General features: G+C 45.8%; 1 protein-coding gene across 2 annotated transcripts; it reads right to left on the reverse strand.

The window, feature by feature from the left end:
* Positions 1-9,089: 9,089 nt before the first annotated feature.
* LOC132419228 (RNA-binding motif protein, X chromosome-like) lies at positions 9,090-18,094 on the reverse strand. Of its 2 annotated transcripts, none has more exons than XM_060003228.1 (9): positions 17,986-18,094; positions 17,171-17,277; positions 14,978-15,074; positions 14,780-14,842; positions 12,641-12,784; positions 11,369-11,480; positions 10,301-10,426; positions 10,114-10,202; positions 9,090-9,367 (listed from the first exon to the last, which is right to left on the reverse strand). In XM_060003228.1, exons 1-9 carry the CDS (start codon positions 18,092-18,094, stop codon positions 9,090-9,092), a joined length of 1,125 nt encoding a protein of 374 aa, XP_059859211.1. The 2 variants fall into 2 exon arrangements, with proteins under 2 accessions (XP_059859211.1, XP_059859210.1); XM_060003227.1 differs by having other exon boundaries at positions 14,780-14,835; positions 14,947-15,074.
* Between the last annotated feature and the right edge of the window lie 1,926 nt (positions 18,095-20,020).

Consider the following 20,020-nt stretch of genomic DNA (forward strand, 5'->3'; position numbering starts at 1 on the left):
ACAGCTGTAGGTGTCTGAGCGAAAACTTTGGGTGAATGGTCTTGGCCTGCAGCGTGCACAGCAGTACTTCCCCAGGGTGGAGGGAAGAGCCCGTGGCAAGGTCACAATTGGGAATAGCCCCGAGCACCCCTCACACAGAGCAGTTACTGGAAGTGTGCATTATCCCGGGGAACTGGCAGGAGACAAGCGGAAGTCCCAATACCCGTCGTGGTCAGTCAGAGCCCGTGTAGTTGTTCCAGCTGCCTCAGTGCAAAAGCACAAGGTCCTGCCTGCACACAGGGTGAAGTTGTAAGGGGCAGCTGTCCTTGGCCGGACACCAGGACCCCGGACACGCTCTTGGGCTGGCAAGAATCCTTACCTCCCCAGGCCTTTCACCAGCACACTCGAGTCTGTGGAAGACACACAGGCGCAGGCACGCCCCTGACCTCCCCGTGGACCCTGTGAGTCCTGCAGAGCTCCAGACACACCCACGCAGGCCCTTCTGAAGACAGGAAACAGGGCAAAGGCCCAAGGCTTCGTCTTTGAACACACACACACGCGCACGTACTCACACACACACACACACACAGGCACTCACACAAACACCCACAAGCCCATGCACACACGGCGTAAGAGAAGGCATGAGGCAGCGACAGCACATCTAGACTGCTTACGGAGTGACATGCCGGCACCCAGCACACACAGGTCAGTTAGAGATCAGGTTCGTTCAGGAAACAGGCCCTCCCCGGGTGGGTGCACTGGACCCCAAGGCAGCCACAGGCAAGAGCACGTCTGATGGCAGGGCAGGGGCCGAGGACGTCTTTGAGGGCCGGATGGGCATTAGCGCTTACGGATCTGGCAGATCTGCTGCTGCAGTCTTTTCCTCTGGCGGGTCTGGGGACTGGTTCTGCGGCTTGTAGCTCTTCCTTCCCTGAGGTGTGGCATGTGAAGCCTCCTTGACCTAAAGCAGATTATGAACCACCCCCAGATTTCGGCCGTGATCAGTGACCAAGATGAAGACCTGCTTAGCTACATGATCAATTTGGAGGTCAGTCTGGAGAGACTGGGGCGTCGTGGGTGGAGGCAGGTGGCCGGTAGGGAGGGGGCGGGGTTGTCCTTAAAGGTTGGGTGTAAGCAGCAGGAGAAGGGAAGGGGAAATGGTTTGTGGCTGCCAAGCAGGCAAGCTCAGGACCCCTAGAAGAGCTCCTGCCCTTCTCCTCCTCTTGGGCGTGGCAGGTGAAGGAACTGGGCCATCCGAGGCACCACTGCAAGTTGAAGTTTTTCTTTCGACCCAACCCCTACTTCTGGAATGACGTGATCCTTAAGGAGTATCACCTTAGCATCGCTGGTAGGAGGGGCTCCCGCGGGGCTGCGGGGTGAGGGGAGGCTGGGGAAGGGTGTGGATGCTGGGCCACCGTGACTGTGATCCTTGCCTGTCTCCCCTGTCTTCCTCCAGGATACAGGGCGTCTCGTTCCACTAGCATCTATTGGTTCTGGGATTATGAACGGGGAGCTCCCAGCCACAGGCAGGACCCCACCGGCCTTCACTTCCTCAACTGGTTGTCTGACCACAACTGCCCAGGGTCTAACAAGATTGCTGAGGTGGGGTGCCTCTGGTCCCCCTCAGCGGTGGTGACGCTGGAGTCCCCCGGCTGCTTGGGGGGAGGGACGTGGGCCTGGCCTGCCCTGTCCCGACCTGGCCCCTTTCCCCTACCAGATCATCGGCGAGGACCTGTGGCCCAATCCTCTGCGCTACTACCCGAGGGAGGAAGGCCCCACGGGGACAGGTAACTGAGACGAGGACAGGTGGTTAAGGAGCCCAGGGGCTGGGCGCTGAAATGAGTGTGGTCCGGGTACACTGGGGCTCTCCCTTTTCCCAAATGGGAAAGCTCAGGCTGAGAGCACACTGTGGGCGGAGCTGGGTTTCAGGTCACCCCGGCCTTGGCGGCGGGTGAGAGGGTGAGAATGGAGCCGGGAGGACTGTAGGGCACACGGGGTAGCAGGACTCTAACCAGCTAAACTTTCAGGGTGAGTGCCCCAGGTGTCTATGAAAGAGGCAAGCACCTCCTTAAGCAGGCACCTGTGTGTGAATCATCAGTCCCTGGCTTCAGCCTGCCCTCAGCTGGGGATCACCTGGGCCCCTCCCTCTGGCCCCTCCCTCCTGGCAAAGGCCTACAGATGCCGAGGAGCTTCATTCCGAGTCTCCTCCCGCCTCTTTGCTGACTTTCCGAGTCTTCTTTGAATTTTCACGTCCATCCCTGAGCCTCCCAGCACCACCACACAGACAGTCCCGGAAATGGCACAAGGCTAGCTGGGGACAATATTGAGGACCTGGGGCAGGAAATGGCAAGGGACCACAAAAGGGCCGGGCCTGCCACCCACCAACGCCATGTCTCATATTGCTGGACACAGCCAGTGTCCCCTGCTGAGACGCCTTGTGCCCCGTTTGTGTTCCCGTCCCTGTGCTCCTGTGTGTGTGTGTACGTGTCTGTGTGTCGGGCGCACTCCAGACCCAGAGATGAAGGCACCGGGGGAGCCTCAGAGGTTGGCCAAAGAGCACCAGAGTCAGGAGGCGTCTACAGATGTGGGAGACGGGTGGAGGTGTCTACCTACGCGGTTCGGGTGCCCACGGGAGAAACGAGGAAAGGATGGCCAATGAAGGTTCCAGAGAGCGGGGCCCCACGTGCCGGGAATGACGCCCAGAGAGACATAAACACGCTCACAAGTGCTCCTGTCTTGGTGTGTGTGTATAGGTACGGGGGTTCGTGGAGTATTCACGAGTGAATCAAGTGGTGTGGGGCTTCTTAGCCCGTGCCTGCGGCCCTCCCTGTCTGTGGGCGAGATGGCGGGCCTGGGGAAGTGGAGGACGTGGGGAGGGCAGGACGATGTGGGATTCCGGAGAGGCCCAGGGCCTTCCTCACAGGGCAGGGACTGGAAGGAGGAGGAGGCAAAGAAAGAGAGCCTGCTGAACTGGAGACTTGCTCCGCAGGCAGGGCAAGGAGACAGGGAAGGGCCCTGGCCTGCAGGGGCCTAATGGCCTGGTGCCGCCTAGGGCCCGTGCCTGAGCCAGCAGCCTCCATCCAGGACGTCTGGCGCACACTGGCACGACGCGAGGCAGGTGACTCCTTAAGCTCAGGCTGACCGTTGAGCACACAGGGTGGGAGCGTGGGATCCTTGCGGGCACTAGCAGCCCGCCCCGCGGGGCAGCGTTCCAAGGACGCGTGAGGCAGACGCCGGTGTGACGTGTCGCTGTGTGCCCCGGTGGCGGCGTGGGTGAGTGTGTGCATGCGGGCGAGCGAGCGAGCAGACAAGGAAGGCGGCCGGGTTGTTTGCATGCAGGGACCCTGGGACAGTGACAGAGAGCAATGCCTGCGGGCGCAGCAGACGGCTTGCTGGCTTCCAGGCTCTGCTGACTGGGGAAGAGAGGAACTGCCAGAGAGAAGCCCCGTTCCCTCGTGAGCAAAAGGCCGCCCGTGAATCCCTTCCTTTTCCTGGGCTCTCATCCCTGCATGCAACAGGCAGAGGGGCAAAGGTGAGGGCTGAGGGCTGAGGGGAAGCGGCTGAAGGGCACCCACCTGCCTTCCCAAACCGCAGGTGTGCCGCCTGCCTTGCTTCCCGCCCCGGCGATCCGAGGGGCAGCACGTAACTGTTACTCAGTCTCTGCTACACAGAGGCTAAAATCCTCTATCCGAGCCTGCCCTAGGGAGCGGAGGGGGCGGGACGCTTAGCGGAACTAATGCCCAAGAGGAGCACGCTTCTCCTCAAGAAACCGTCCGGTGAGCAGTTCTCGTCCTCTGGGAGCCTCCATCCGCACATCCCTCCGGCAGGCCTGGACCCCGCTACGTGGCAGGCTCCTCTCAGCTTACTGTGCGCCAGGCCTCGGGAAAGAGAAAGCCCTGGAGCAGACAGACCTCGGGCTGGGAGGCCCAAGGATCCGTTTTGGGGTGGGGCATGGGGGGTGGCCCGGGGCAGGTGAGGGGAAGGGATGGCGGGCACCGGGAGTGCTCCTTCCTGAGCGGACAGCTGCTTTCCAGGCACACCTCTGGCCCAATGCACGAGGTCCGGGACCGACTCTGCGGCAGCTGGGCTTGGGAGAGTGGAGCGCGGTCCCCCGCGCTCCCTCCCCGTTGCCTGCACTTTGGTTCCAAGGGGAGCACCTCTGTCCCTGTGGTACCGGCCACGCTGACCTTCCTTTGCTTGTTTGGACTCCTGAGACCACGTGGGTGCCCACTGCCCCCGCAGCTGTTTCAAGACCAAGGAGGGTTGCAGCACCAGGGCAGCTTCAGGAATCCTCGTCCTCGCCTCCCAGCTGCACTGGCTGCGCCCTGCCGTGCATCAGCCTTGGGGATCTGAAGCCCTGAGGGCCGTGGTGTACACTTCTAGGGTGGCACACAGCCGTGGCCTAGAGAGGAAGGCCTGCCCCGCTCCGGCTGCTGTCCCCGCAGGCAGAGAGACAGACACACAGACAGGGACTCTGTCCCTCCTCAGCTCCGTGATCCTTAAGCTGGAAGGGAGCCTCCCTCGTGGCTCCCACACTCCGGTGCCTAGGGTTCCCTACCGTGGACGCAAAGGGAAACTACGTGCAGTGGCCCTGCGGCTGCACGTGGGACACAGGGCAGCGGGGGACCTCCGACCCTCAGCCGGGCCCAAGTCCCTGGAGCCCTCTTGCCCTGGTCAGCGCTGCTGGGAGGGGCCTAGCAAGGATGAAAGGCTAGAGGGAAGGTTGGACAGCGTCCTCCCACAGCTTGACCTGGGCCACCCACGCGTAAGGCGCCATGGCTGGGTTCAGGTGCGGCCCGCCTGCCCAGGCACGATGTGGCAGAAATGGTCAGGCCACCCCCTGGTGGGGAAGGAAGGCTTACACTGCCCGCTGTGGCCCCGGGTGCCCACCGCCGGGGCCTCGTGGTCCAACCCAGTGGATGCACCTCACTGAGATTCACCCTGGGGAACAAAGCTTCGACTTTGAGGGTGGAAACCTGTCAGCCCCGCTGGGGCACGGCACGCGGGGCTTCCCCTGTAGCTGTTGTTCAAGGTGGAGGGCCCACATCCTCCATGCTGTCCCTCACCGCGTCGTCCCTTGGCATATCGGGTTATCGGGGCCCTGAGACGTATGACTTCTTGTCCAGCGGGGATCTCCCTCATCCACTCAGGAGGGAGCACGCAGGCTCCATCTCTGTGAAGACGGTTTCTGTGTTGAAGTCAGCCAGGGTCTTGGTGTCCTTGTCCCTTGTGAGGCAGCTTCTAAGCTCGGCCCTGCCCGTGTTGGGGGCCCTGCCATTTCCGTGCATGAGCTCGTGTCTTTTTCTCTGACTGCGGCCAGGAGCCCCTCTGTCAGATATCCCGCCTCGCTGCCTGTCTAAAGCGATCACATTCTCCGGTCCCTATGCCCTTCTCTGCTGGCACGTCTCTGCCCGGTGCCGCTGGGGGCACGTTCTCTCTGTGTATCACACAGAACCTGAAGGAGGTCTGCCCCAGGTGACACTGGCAGGGCCCCTGGTTTCTAGGTCAGGCTCTTCGGTGTCACCTGGCCAACCCGTTACCAGGGGGTCAGCGGACCTACAGCCGAGCGGTAGGCTCGGCCAACACAGAGCTACCGAGAGGAACGGAAAGGTAGCCTTGTCCTTGATGAAGTCAGTGAGGCCCCGAGTGGGCAGAGGGCCTCCCGGCGAATGAAGAGGGTGCTGCTTTCTGCACCAGGGACGGGTTGACGCTGGCCCCTGGGGCAGGCAAGATTCCCAGGGTGGCCATCAGGGTGGGGGCCCTGTGCGTGTTTAGCAGTAAACAGGGCAGACGGGAAGGGAGCCCACCTCATCTTTTCAGCCTCACCTTCAGAGCCTAATTTCTTCACCCAAGTGCTGCATCCACCTTCAGGACATTGTAGCACACACGTAGTCACGAACTGGTTCCCAGTGGCCTCCCACAGCTGCCTGAGGGGGAAAGAGAAACCAGCTGAGGGCAAACACCTACAGAGCAAAGGGAGCCCTGGAGCACCTATCTAAGCAGACGGCCCGGGGACGCGCGAACCAACCTGAGAGCTCCAGGAAGAGGAAAGCGTGTCCCAAGTCGGCTGGGCCCCTAGCACCTTGTCTTCCTGTATGGTGCCACAGACAGGGGCACGGGCAATGGAATCGAGCCTGCGTGCTCCCCACAGTCACCCTGTCCAAGGCAACCGGGAGGAAACAGAACACAGGTGCACGTGACTGAGCCTCCCACTGCACTCACTTTCAACCACACCGTCCCACAGGCAGGGCAATCGTTCCAAGAACAACCCGTGGAGCTAAATGTGCACGTGGGCTAGATCCACAGAGGGGAGGCGGGGGACAGAAAACAACTGGAACAGTAAACAAGGGGGTGCTGACCAAAATCCTTTCTCGTGGAAACACGTACGTGTAGAGTTCTGCATAACTACCTGCCCGTGTGTGGCGTGTGTGGGGGGGGGGGTAGTGGGGGGGCACGTGTGTGCACGTGCGTGCTCAGGAATAGGCACGACTACTGTCATGCATGCGTGGACGTTGGGATGGACGCGGGGACGTGGAAAAGCTTAAAGAGCTTATAGAACGTACGTAAACCGTGGGCCAGTTGAAGCCCCCAAGCCAGGGAATCCAGCCCAGAGATACCACCTGTGGAGCAAAGTGTAAGGGGCATCACACGCCAGCACCCTCGACCAGGGGCTGAGACTAGAGGGAGGAAGAAAGCACCTGTGGAAGGACAGGGAGGATGCAAAGTACATGAGAATCACAAAGGGCCCGATGCCCAGGCCCAAAGAGGAAAGACCCACCCCCCACCCCTCCAGCCCCACTCCCATCTCAGCTACAGCCACCTTTATCTCCTTCTCCAGTGCACGAGCAACCTTTCCCCCACCCCTGTGTAGGCCCTTGAGAAACACCTGGCCTTTTTTCCGTAAGCTTTGGCACACCGACCCACACCGAGGCATAACCGACTGCCTCACACTGATTTTGCTGGTTTAAGACATCACTCTAATGTTCTGACAACCCTTGTGGCTCAGGAGTATGGCCGTGATGGCTTAGCTGGATTCTACCCCCGCTCGCCTGTCCCACAAGACTGGGGCGAAGGGCTGGGCTGGGATGTGGTCTCATTTGGAAGGTGGACGAGAGCAGAACCACTTTCACAGGGCATCCTTAGGGTCGGCAAAATTCACATCCTCGGGTTGGCAGTGGTGAAGGCATGCATGCGTGCGTGGTGCAGTCCTCAGCACCTCAGTGTGTGCGCACGTGTCCAAATAAAGTTTCTGGCGTTCCCCAGTGCCACCAAAGCGTGTCGTCTCTCTCTCGGTCTCTCAAAACACAGGATGGCCAAGTCAACTTCGTCTTGTGCCATGTGTCAATGTCCGTTCCCGGAGGGACGCTTGTCACCTTATGTTGGCTAGCAGAAAGGCAATTTTTGCCTGCCACTCAAGCGTTTGAAAGGCACTATGCAAGCGTGTGGTCACACAAAGTCCGAGAACCCGTGGGTGCCAATCACACACGAGGAGAGCCCTTTTGGTGCCAGGCAAGGTAGAATTTCTCGGAGAGTTTAAGTATCCAGAGGGGATCCCAGGAGAGTGGGCCACAGACGGAGGGAGCAGATACATACAGAAACAACAACGCGCATGCACACACCACAGACACACACACACAGAAAGACAGAGGGGAGACAGACAGACACTCAGACGGAGCTCTTCACTGCGTGGCTTTTCTGCTCTTGAGCAAAGGAATTCAAGTCTAGCAAAGAGCTGGGTTTGCCGGACACTCCCCTCTCATGCCACAGAGCTTCGGGCTCTCTGTCCCCTGGAAGAAAAGTATCCAGCAACTTCGGCCACCATGCATTTCCTTGTACATTTTCTGAGAGTTCCCAGTGGTTAAAGGTCCCGAGGCAAACCGGATTCTGATTTTCTGATTTTGGAGCGGGAACTCCTGGCTCCAATGGCACAGGCACGCCAAAATAAAGTTAAAAACAGTAGTACTTGAAACGTTTCCCAATGTTTTACAATCCAGGGGTACTAACTTTCACTAAGATATATACTCAGAAAAGTTAACTGGTTCCATTTACATTTAATGGAAAATTGGTTTTATTATCATTATTCCCACGTTGGTCATCTGCCACTTGAACATGAATCAGAAAATAGATACTTAACCTCAAGATTTCTTAAACTCATTACATTCACATGTGTAAATTTTCCTTTCATTTATACTATTGCTTTTTTTTTTTAAAGGAGATGTTGGGGGTAGGAGTTTATTAATTAATTAATTTATTTATGGCTGTGTTGGGTCTTCGTTTCTGTGCGAGGGCTTTCTCTAGCTGTGACAAGCGGGGGCCACTCTTCATCGCGGTGTGCGGGGCTCTCACTATCGCGGCCTCTTTTGGTTGCGGAGCACAGGCTCCAGACGCGCAGGCTCAGTAGTTGTGGCTCACGGGCCTAGCTGCCCCGTGGCACGTGGGATCCTCCCAGACCAGGGCTCGAACCCGTGTTCCCTGCTTTAGCAGGCAGAATCTCAACCACTGCGCCACCAGGGAAGCCCTATACTATTGCTTTAAAAGGATAAAGGCACATAGAATGTCAGTAATAATGTAAACATTGTTTTTCAGCCTTTTTGGAGACTTCTCAAACCTTTTATATGTTTAAGCTTTCAAAAAGGAACATGTAATTTGTTTAGCCTAACTGGAAAACAGTCACAGCTTGCGATGGAGAAATAACACATTGCTTAATTTTGAATACATTCATGTTCAAAGACACAAAGGAAAAGTTTAGGCAAACAGCACAATTCATCCTCCAAACAAAAGTTTTATGCTTGTTTAACTCAGCAGTATAATTAACAAGAAATATTTCATGAAATTTTTTTACTCTGAAAATTCTGAGCATTACATTTTAAACACAACTTCTACTTTTCAACTAGCATTAACAACTATGAAAGTACTTTGAATAATTCCATGTTGTCATTTTCTCTGAATATTCATAAAGGGAAAGTTAATATATGCCTCTTCCCCCCAAACCAACATTTTTGTTTTAGTAGCAATCAAGCATCAATTAAAGAAAACAACTTAAACTTTTCCTTTGTAAAGAACATTTGGTACATAACTGAGTGTTATTTTTAATATCTGCTTTGGCCCTCTCATTCATATTGGCTTCCCGCATAACCTCCCCTGGAAGCCCCACAACCTGAGCTACTGTATGAGTCACGAGGAGCAAGGTAGCCCCCATTCACAGAGGGTGGAAACCCTGGTTGTTCTTGTCTTCCACGCTCACGACCACTTGAATAAGTATTAGTTTGGCTGCTTGAGTAACCTTCCGGACCTCCTCCATATCCATCTGTTGTATTGCTATCATAGCGACTGCTTCCACCGTAAGTCACAGGGGCCCTTTGTGCTGCTGGTGCACCACGGGAGTCACCTGTGAAGTTAATGATTCATAAACTAAATTTAAACATTACAAATTTTTCTGGTATCATATAACATGACTTAAAGTGCTAAATATTTGAAAAGATAAGCTTTATCTGTCTCTGCTATGAAAATATAAACTATGTAGCAACAGTGAAGGGCTTTCACATTTATTTAAAAGAGCGAGCAATATTTTTCAGGCTAAGTAGTTTATTTTAAAGTAAATGTTATTTTCTGAAAATGGACTGAAATTCTCACTTTCATAACGTTCCTATGCTTCATACTTTTAATAGCACTCTACTGATTATTTGAAAATGTTAAAATAGGGGCTTCCCTGGTGGTGCAGTGGTTGAGAGTCTGCCTGCCGATGCAGGGGACACGGGTTCGTGCCCCGGCCTGGGAGGATCCCACATGCCGCGGAGCGGCTGGGACCGTGGGCCACGGCCACTGGGCCTGCACGTCCGGAGCCTGTGCTCCGCAGTGGGAGAGGCCACAACGGTGAGAGGCCCGTGTACCGCAAAAAAAAAAAGAAAAATGTTAAAATAGTTTTTCTGTAATGAGAAAAAAAGATGAGACTGTCAATTTACCCTTCATTGCATTTTAAGTGAGCTATTAAGAAAACAATTCAAAGGTCTTTAATTTATCAAAAAGGCCATGCTAAACATAGTTTTACCTTTGAGGAATTGAAGTAAAATTAGAGTAAACAACGATCTGGTTAAGTCTAATTCTATGATTTACAGGTTGTAACTGGACTCTTACCATAACTCCCATATGAATCCCTGTAAGACCTTCCACTTCGATATTCAGAATAATCTCTATCACGACTTCCACCACAGCCATCACGATCACTAAATTTAAAAGAATGTCATAGATTTAAATTACGTGTCACGATCACATAATTTAAAAGAATGTTTTTATTTGATAAAAACACAAAACTTTATATTACCTATGTTCTCCAGAGGGATGATCATTCCAAGAACTTGAATGTCCATAATAACGGTATGCATTGACTCTACGTGGTGGAGTATAATCCTTGCTGTCTCGGGAGCTTGGATAAGCTCTGCTTGAATAAGTTAAATAAAGCAGATAAAATTTTAAATGCAACTTATAATATCCAGAATATATAAAGAATTCACACAACAGAAAGACAAAAAATTTTAAACGGGCAAAGGACTTGAATATACTTTTGTTCAAGGAAGATACACAATAACCAACAAGGACATGAAAAGCTGCTCAACGTATTTATTAGGGAAATGCAATTCAAAACCAAAATGAAATATCTACTTTGCACCTATCAGACTGGCTATAATTTAAAAAAAACAAACAGAATATATCAAGTGCTGGTGCAGATGCAGAGAAACAAATCATGTATGTGTGTGGCAGAAATGTAAAATAGTACAGGCTCTGTGGAAAAGATTAGCAGTTCCTTAAAAAATTAAAGAATTACTATATGTCCCAGGAATTCCACTCCTAAGTATATATACACTCAAAAAGAATTGAATACAGGTACCCAAATGCTTGTAGAGGAGTATTCATGACAGCACTATGATGGGAATAACCCACACAGATGGATAAACAAACCATGTTAACCACACATAAAATGGAATATTTAGTCAGCCAAAAAAAAAAAAAGATCAGAAGTAGTGATTCATGCTACAGCATGAATGATCCTTGAAAACATTTATGCTAAGGGAAAGCTGGATAATAAAGGTCACATAGTGTTTGATTCCATTAGTATGATATATTCAGGATTAGATAAATTCATAGATAAGGACACAGATGGGCACCTACCAGGGACAAGGCGGGAGAAAATGGGAGTGACTGCTTATTAATTTTATTTTGGGGTAATGAAATGTTTTGGAACTGAACAGAGCTGGTGGTTGCATAACACTGTTAAGTGTACTAAATGTTACTGAATTGTTCACTTTTAAATGTTCAATTTCGTGTTAGGTAAATTTCAGCAAGAACAACAAAATTAACCATGGCTTAATTCATATACTGTGTTTTTTCTTACCTATCTTTAGAAGCATAACCACCATCTCTTCGTGACATATAGCCAACTCTCCGAAAAGAGACTGGCTCTCTGTGAGGAGAAGCTCCATAATGTCTTCCACGTGATACTGAGCCTTTAATTTAAAAATGCTTGTGTTTAAGTATCTCAAAATTGACAGTAATGTTTCCAGGAAAAATTCAAAAGTCTGATATCCTTCCTCTCTCCAAAATCATTTTAAAAAACTACTCCTTCTAAAATTCCATTTATGCACATTTTTGTTTCCCTTTAAATGATACCACTGAACATTTTATTTTCGGTACATCTCCCGTTCCCTATACATTTCACATACCCTTTCAATTACCAGCAGTAGGGAAAACTTCTCAAAATTTGAGCAAATAATTAATTTTTGGTAACTACTGTCACATATTCAATCACCAAGTGGTTGGCTCTCTCCTTTATGTGTACAACCTTAATTATTGACCTTTTATGATGATAGCAATAGTGACTTCTATTGTTTATTAGCAATAAAGGGCTCATTTGAAAAACACTGTACCACTTCCAAAATATGAAACTATCTCCCATAAATAATGTTCTCTTCATGTGTTAATTCTTATTCCCAATTCCTAGAGGTCACTAGGACGTTGTTTGTTCTCTTCTCTTGTTTGTTCACTAGGCTAACCATCTAATAATGGAAAGGGTAGGCTTCTTAGCTTCTGTTGTATTTTGAAGTCAATACCGTGCTACATTTGGCTTCATTAATATTCTACACATAAAATGGCAATTTGAAAATGACTGTTTCAAGTCCGTACCATATTAAGGATCAGAAAACAGTGCTAAAAAAGTTAAGAGCACAAACTACAGTTCATATGGCAAGTTTCAGTTATTGTTTATAATAATTAAATAAAAAACCACGTGGCCAATATACATAGCTAAACTACTCTACAGACCAGAACATTCTCTCACAGGACATAGTTTTCATGAAAATTCTGATATTGAAACTATGTGATAAAGAAGCCTACTAACCAAAAAGTGTTAGCAACAACTTAAATTAAGAGGAATTCTATAGCAAACATGGACATACAAGCAATGTTTTCCCCACTGCACTGCTAATCACCTACTACATGTATAATTAGAAACTAAAAGATTATTTCCCAACCACAAATCAATCAATAAATTAGTGATTGGTAAACATGTTCATATACTTCTCACTTTCCATTTTGCTTAAACATTCTGTTTAAAATAGCTCACTTTCATTAATAAGAATCAACTGTCTCTGCATTACATAGCATTTACCTTGTCTTCCCATCCCACTACTGCTTGGTCTTTGAGCAGATCTTTTAGGAGGAGGACCTCCACTTCTCGAAGATGGTCCTCTTTTAACTGGAAAGGGTCCCCTGGAAGAACTCGCATTGAGACTAGGAGTATATCCACCACAACCTGTGTTTAAATGAAATCTTTTTAGTTAACTAGAATCAACATTTTTTCATTGGTCAAGTTTCACTTATTGTTATAAATTTTCACTAAACAATTACCCCAGTCTTCAGCTTTCATATTTGTCTAAACCAGTAAGATTGTTTGCTCATATGACACATAAGTTAGTACAGTTCAAAGACTTACTGTAAAAGTCAGTTTGGAAAATCTAGCAAGAAATTCAAGAACCACTGGTATGAAAGCAGTTTGGGGAAAAGAGAGAGAGTACAGAAAAACCTGGATAAATTAAATGTAAACCTGAATTTTTGATCAGTTTAGGAGGAAGATGATAAGTTATTAGTTATATAATTCTGGTGTCAAGGAAGCTTTTTTTTTTTTTTTGCGGTACGTGGGCCTCTCACGGTTGTGGCCTTTCCCGTTGCAGAGCACAGGCTTTGGACGCGCAGGCTCAGCGGCCGTGGCCCATGGGCCCAGCCGCTCCATCCTAGGTATAGATCAAAACATTAAAAATAAAAAAGATGAATAAAAAATGCATTACCTAACAGTTAAGTATATACATACGAACAACCCCCTTTGCAGGAGAATATCTGCTTATAACTTTACAGTTGGCCCAGTACCCCTAGTTCTGCATCCATGGATTCAACCAACCTTGGATCACGTAGTGATGTAATATGTATGTATTGAAAAAAAAATCTGCTTGTAAGTTGACCCACAGTTCAAGCCTGCGTTATTCACAGATCAACTCTTAATGTTGATTTTTCAGTGAAAAGGGCTATGTTGCGTTCAATTTTAATAGTATTTAAGAAATGCACATTAAATACTGAAAATTTATGTTTTATCTTTCTAACCAGAAAGATGTTTAGATATATTCCAATTCCCCTGTAGTGCCACAGGCAAGAAAAAATGAGTATTCTTACACATGGCAGAATACGAACTGGTAAACTTTTCTCAAGATCAAGTTAGTGGGAAAAGAACAAAACTATGTTATCTTAAAATGGGCACACCCTTTAACTGAACTTTCAAAAAACATTTCCTAAAATTCACACATCTAATTAACACAAAAAGAAACCAAATGTTTTATTTCTGAAGACTGGTTATGGTTAATAGGTGAAGCAAAGGTTGTTAAATATATGGAAGTTTTTGAAATACAAAGTGCTTTTCCTCCTTTTCTTACTAAGTAGAAAACTTCTCTGAAAAAATTCAAAAAATATATTTTCAACAACTTTCTCCTCTAATACACACAGAAAGAAAACATACATGTTTCTGAAGCAGAGGTTTTTACTCTTTTCCTGAATCAAAGACACCTTTTAGAATCTAAAGCCCTATTTATTTCCCTAAGGTATTTTCCCCCAAATGCAAACAACAGACCCAGGGAGGAAAGCCTCATATCAAAACGACAATGGAGATTTGCTTAGATTTCTGAACACATACACTTAAGACAAATACTGCAAGGTGAAACCTAAAATATGAAGTGTTTATCCCTGAATTGTGGATATTCTGAGTGACTTTTATTTTCCGTGGTGTAGTTTTCAAGATTCTCTAGTATTTTTATGATGCAATAAGTCTACTCTCAGAATAAAATTAATCAATGTATTTTTAATAGATTATTAATGAATCATTGACTTAAACTCATATAAAGTTATTGGCCCTAAAGTGAAAAATTCTAATGTATGATCGATAGTAGTACACTCTGTTGAAAACTTCTTGAAGAAAAGAGGCAATTAGTAATAATGGTAAAAGAGACTGAATTTAGTTTAAAATTTATGCTATTTCCCTATAAGGTGATTAACTTTTTGCATATTATCTAGTTAAGTCATTTTATAACTACAATAATTCTTTACCACTTAGAAATACTTCTGACTATCAATGTAATTCATCATCTAATAATTCTTACAGACTACTTTGCTCATAAAGGATGGAATAAAAACTGAGATGTTTCTATACAGTTAAACTTACGATTTTTCGGTCCTATGGCTGCAGCCTTGTATTTTAAAACATTACCCAAGTGTCCTCCACGTGAGGGATGCTCTCTTGCTCTTCCATTTCCTCCTCTTCCATTTCCTCCTCTTCCATTTCGTCTTCTTCCATTTCGTCTTCTTCCATTTCGTCCTCTTCCATTTCCTCCTCTTCCATTTCCTCCTCTTCCATTTCCTCCTCTTCCATTTCCTCCTCTTCCATGTCTCGGATTTCTCAGATGGCCCCTGTTTCTTGCAGGAGGTTGTGGTCTCTGTTTACCACCGCTGTCAAAAGATGGTTTGTTGGCTCGCTCTACTTTAATTGCTTTTCCATCCAAAGACTAAAAAGATTAAGTATAACATTAGTAACATTACATCAAATTTATTTACTACTGCACTAGTTCAAGATCAGTATTTTTTCCACAAAGCAAACATTTTCTTCTGAAATGATTGTGTCCTTCACCGTGCCAAATAAATGAGATTTAATTAGTAACAGTCTTTCAGTAAGTCATCCAACACAAAGTGTATGTATTGGCAGTTACAGCTCCCTGAAATGTCCTCTGGTATTAAAAGAAGATTAATACCTCTCACTTATCATGAGAGAATATACCCTTTTATTTTCTATAATGGATAACTAAACTCACTTCATTTCTGTACTTCTACCATTCAAAGTTTTCAGTGTCCCAAGGGTATATAAAAGTATACGTGTCATTTAAAAAATAAAATTATTCATTGGAATAATGGAATTATCCATTATTCAAAATGGTTATTCCTACTCTAATTATTTTTAGCATTTATTAAATATTAAGAGAAAGAAAATTTTCCAACATGATTGCTGTTCTGTATTTACTTCTAATAATTTCCCTGGTTTTTTTTTTAAATAGAGCACTTATTTGGTCCTTAACATCTCTTGCCTTATTCAATTGTTTAAACATGTCCCCAAAGAGTAACTTATTATAATACTACTTCATATTCTTATGTTTCAGAAATGCTTACATTTCTTAATCTTCCAACAGCTTCCTAAATTAACCTTCTATAGATGCCAAAGTGATTTTTGAAAACATAATTCAAATCATCATATAACTGCTCTACATAAAACACTCTAGCTGTTTCATGTTATTTTTGGAAAACAATTTTAAATGCTGAATTCCTACTAAGACTTCTGGTGGATATGGATGGGCCCTGGCCCAATACAAACAGCCTCAACAGCCATGTGTTCCCACCTTAGGGCCTCCTTTTCTGTTTCTGGGTCCAAAATATTTCCCATAGACTTATGAATGGCTGCCTCCCTCCCAACATTCAGGATATAACATTGTTAGATCTATATGTATAGAAATAGTGTCCACCACTCCCCTTAAGCTCTAATGAAATTACTTACTTTATTTCCCTTAATATTTTTGCATATGAAATTGCATTTATTTTTACTTGTATGCTTCTCATCTTTCACCCTAGAACACAACTGTCCAAGAAAATAGGTATTTTGTCTTACCCACAACCATTAATCAATTGCTAAATCAATGCCTGCCAATAAAATATCTGTTGAATAAAGAAGTGAAGACTAATGTCTACACAGACTACGCGTTCTTGTGCTTGAAAACAAAGAAAATGGGGGTGGCGGATCACCATCAACTGTTCTTCATAACGCAACTTTATCTCTGCACCCAAAATAAAATCATGAGTCAAAGTCAACTTTTAGGTACTACCATACCTTAAAATATGAAAGTAAAGTAAAAGGGTCAACATGTGCCAAGTGCCTGCAGCATACCAGAAACCAAGCTATAGAGAAAGGGAATTAATGTATGTGTTCCACACTATGAGAACTGAGAAGCACTGGAGTTAATTTTAACAATTAACAATTCACAGTATGATGAATATAAAAAGATATTACCTGCAATATAAAATGGGAAAAATATTACCTACAATATAAAAAAAATCTTGGAGCAAATATGCAATTAAAAGTACAGTTTTGGGCTTCCCTGGGGGCGCAGTGGTTGAGAGTCCGCCTGCCGAGGCAGGGAACACGGGTTCGTGCCCTGGTCCGGGAAGATCCCACATGCCACGGAGCGACTAGGCCCGTGAGCCACAGCCACTGAGCCTGTACGTCTGGAGCCGGTGCTCCACAACGGGAGAGGCCACAACAGTGAGAGGCCCGCGTACAGCAAAAAAAAAACCAGAAACAATATGGGATATTGGGGAGAGCTCTACAGGCTAAAACTTATTTACTTTTATGTTTGAATGCTAAAACAGGTTTAAAATATATTGTTAAAGCTAATGTTAATTTCAATCTCTTTCCAACCAGACAATCCAGTACTTATGTGACAAAAAGGAGAGTGAAGGCTTATATGGCATTATGTTAGTTTAAAAAATTAGAAAAAAGAGAAACAATCTAGAAATAGTACTAAATGGAGAACACAAAATATTATTAAAAGACTCTTACCTTTCCATTCATATCTTTGGCAGCATCCTTTGCATCTGCAGAATTCTCAAAAGTAATAAAAGCAAAGCCTCTAGACTTGTTTGTTACCCGATCCTTCATCAAAATAACTGTAATACACATAAATCTTTTTAATTTAAAATTTCACATAAAATTGAACTTTTCATATTTTCAAAATAATCAATCCTTTGACAATTTCTCATAAGGCCTCCTTAACTCAATTTGATGTTATGGACACAGTACAGTAACAACCTCCTGAAAGTTACTTAACACTGAAACAAAAAACAAAAACACATAAACCAAAAAAACCCTTTCCATTTTATATCATTTCCAGTATTTTAAAAATAGAGTCAATAATTTCAACCATTCTACAATTAGTATCTCTCTTCCCATTTCATGTCCTATGACCACAGTATATTTAAAAAGCCCTGGGACTTCCCTGGTGGTCCAGTGGATAAGACTCCACTTTCCCAATGCAGGGGACACGGGTCTGACCCCTCTTCAGGCAACTAAGATCCACATGCCGCATGCCACTCGGTGTGGGCTTGATCCCTGGTCAGGTAACTAAGACCCTGCATGCTGCAAAGCACGGGTCGGGGGAAGAAAATAACGCTGCTTTTTTCCCTTCTCAGTAGTAGGAGCCCCTAAGGTGTACACTTTCCCTCATTGCCCAGTGCTTTCCTAATAAAAAGTAGAAACTTAAATAAAAAGTGCTCATGTGTTAAAAACAGAAAAAGCATTATAACCTAGCTGTCCAGTGGTGTATGTTTAATACACATTTGCTTTGAATAGATATATATATTGGTTCTAAAAATTACCTTCCATAATGTGACCATATTTCCCAAATACCACTTCAAGAGAATTTTCATTGGTGTCAGCATGGAGGCCTCCTATGAACAGTTTCCCAGGCTGATCTGCTTCCACCATTTTTCTGTAAGTAATTAAAAATATATCTTTATACTCATAGCAAAAAATAAATTATAAGCCAAAAGTATCAAACTATTACACCTGTTTAAAACTCAAGTAAAGTACCCAATATCAGTGAAATTATTTGCCATCTCTTACTTAAAAGAGAGGAAACTTGAAACACAAAGCAAAATAAGCACTGGCATAACAAATGCTCCATTTTTTATAGATCTCTTACAAAAACCTGTATGTAAAAATCAGATTAGAAGGCAACTGTAAATTCTTTTGAGCTGCAGGGTTCAACGCTTCATTTCCAAAAAACAACACAAAAATAAGCAATAAAAAATGCTCCTGGATTCTACACATCTAACAGTTAATAAGTTTTATGAACTGTGCAGAAAATACCTTAAACATTATTTTCAAAATTTTCCCATCTACTCACATTTTTCTTGATTATGCATCAAATACTGTTTAAACTTCAAAAATGGTAAGTCATAAAAGCAAAGGAGGGAGTTACATCCTTTACTGAGGGAAATTTAAACTGTTTTACTTATACTGAGAGACTTTAAGAAACACTGGTCCGAAGAGAGTAACATACTTTATGTGCAAAATTAAAATCTGACAGTTTTTGTCAAGTGAATCAACATTTTGACATCTGATAACTAAAGTTACAGGTTTTAAATCATTTAAGTTAAAATAGTTAGGTATCTTGCCTCTATTGTTCAGTACCTCTGCTTTCACAAAGAAAACCCGTAAGGAAAAAAAAAGTGCACGCAGAACAAAATGGCACCCTGGCGTACGCTCCACTACCCGCATGTGAGAGAAAAAAAAAAAACTTAAACAGCAAAGAGGGTACGCGTTAATCAAAGGTAAATTTCTTAGTCCGCCCCCAGGTGTAAACAAGTTAAACAGCAAAGAGGGTATGCCGCTAATCAAAGGTAAATTATCTACTCGGTATTCCCTCCCACAGCATTTCAAACCTATCTCCACCCCTTTCCCCACCCTCTCAATTCACGGACAAAATCCAGGAACTTCACTGGCTTTCCACTGCTGCCTTGGGAACTGATTATCTGGAAGAACAAAACTTAAACGTACTGTTCAAGAACAACTGATAGACTTCTGGAGACAGTGTATATTCAGACATATGTCTACAAACACAACTTACTCGGCTCTTAAATCTTACAGAGAAAACCTGAGAGAAAAATCAAAATCTGAATTACCATGCTTTCTCTGGGAACAGGAGAAGATACAGGTATCAACTCTTTCTCTTGAGGTATAAATTATTCTCTCCTCCCTAAAATGCCGAATTCCTTACCTTACTTTGTCCTCTTCTTCAGAAGTCTTCCTCCCGCGTCTCTTCAGACGACCGCTAAAGAAACTAACGGTCAAGAGCAAGCGCTCTACTTATAGAAAGATGATAAGGAACAGGATGTAGCGCTGGGTGGAAGAAGGGATGAGCTGCACTAGAGTTAGGGAAGATGAAAGATGTAGAGGTGGGGGAGGAGTGAAGAGAGACACTCGCGAGAGAGACTGGCGAGAGCAACTCGCGGGAGAAACTCTGAAGAAAACTGCAACGACAGAATGTGTTCTCTACTTTTTTACTGCATACATTTCCCAGTTGCTTTAATTTAATCAATATAAAGGAGAAGGACTTTCCTGGTGGCGCAGCGTTTGAGAGTCCGCCTGGTGAGACAGGGCACATTGGTACGTGTTCCGGTCCGGGAAGTTCCCACATGCTGCAGAGCGGCTGGGCCCGTGAGCCATGGCCGCTGAACCTGCGCGTCCGGAGCCTGTGCTCCGCAACAGGGGAGGCCACAAGGGAGAGGACTGCGTATCGCAAAAAAAAAAAAAAAAAAAAAAAAAAAGTAAAAGGCAATTTGGGGGTATAATGTGAATTTCCATATAATCAGTAGGGAGAGTTCAGAGATTTTTTGATACATGAGAAAT

This window comes from Delphinus delphis, chromosome Y, assembly GCF_949987515.2.
Source record: "Delphinus delphis chromosome Y, mDelDel1.2, whole genome shotgun sequence".
NCBI classification, from domain to species: domain Eukaryota; kingdom Metazoa; phylum Chordata; class Mammalia; order Artiodactyla; family Delphinidae; genus Delphinus; species Delphinus delphis.

Excerpts from the sequence above, each read along its gene's own strand:
- LOC132419228 (XM_060003227.1), bottom strand. The coding sequence starts at position 18,094 with ATGGTGGAAGCAGATCAGCCTGGGAAACTGTTCATAGGAGGCCTCCAT. Across the intron at positions 10,427-11,368 it reads GGTTATGCTTCTAAAGATAG|TTATTCAAGCAGAGCTTATC; the intron begins GTAAGAAAAAAC and ends GCTTTATTTAAC. Across the intron at positions 10,203-10,300 it reads CATCCCTCTGGAGAACATAG|TGATCGTGATGGCTGTGGTG; the intron begins GTAATATAAAGT and ends TTTTAAATTTAG.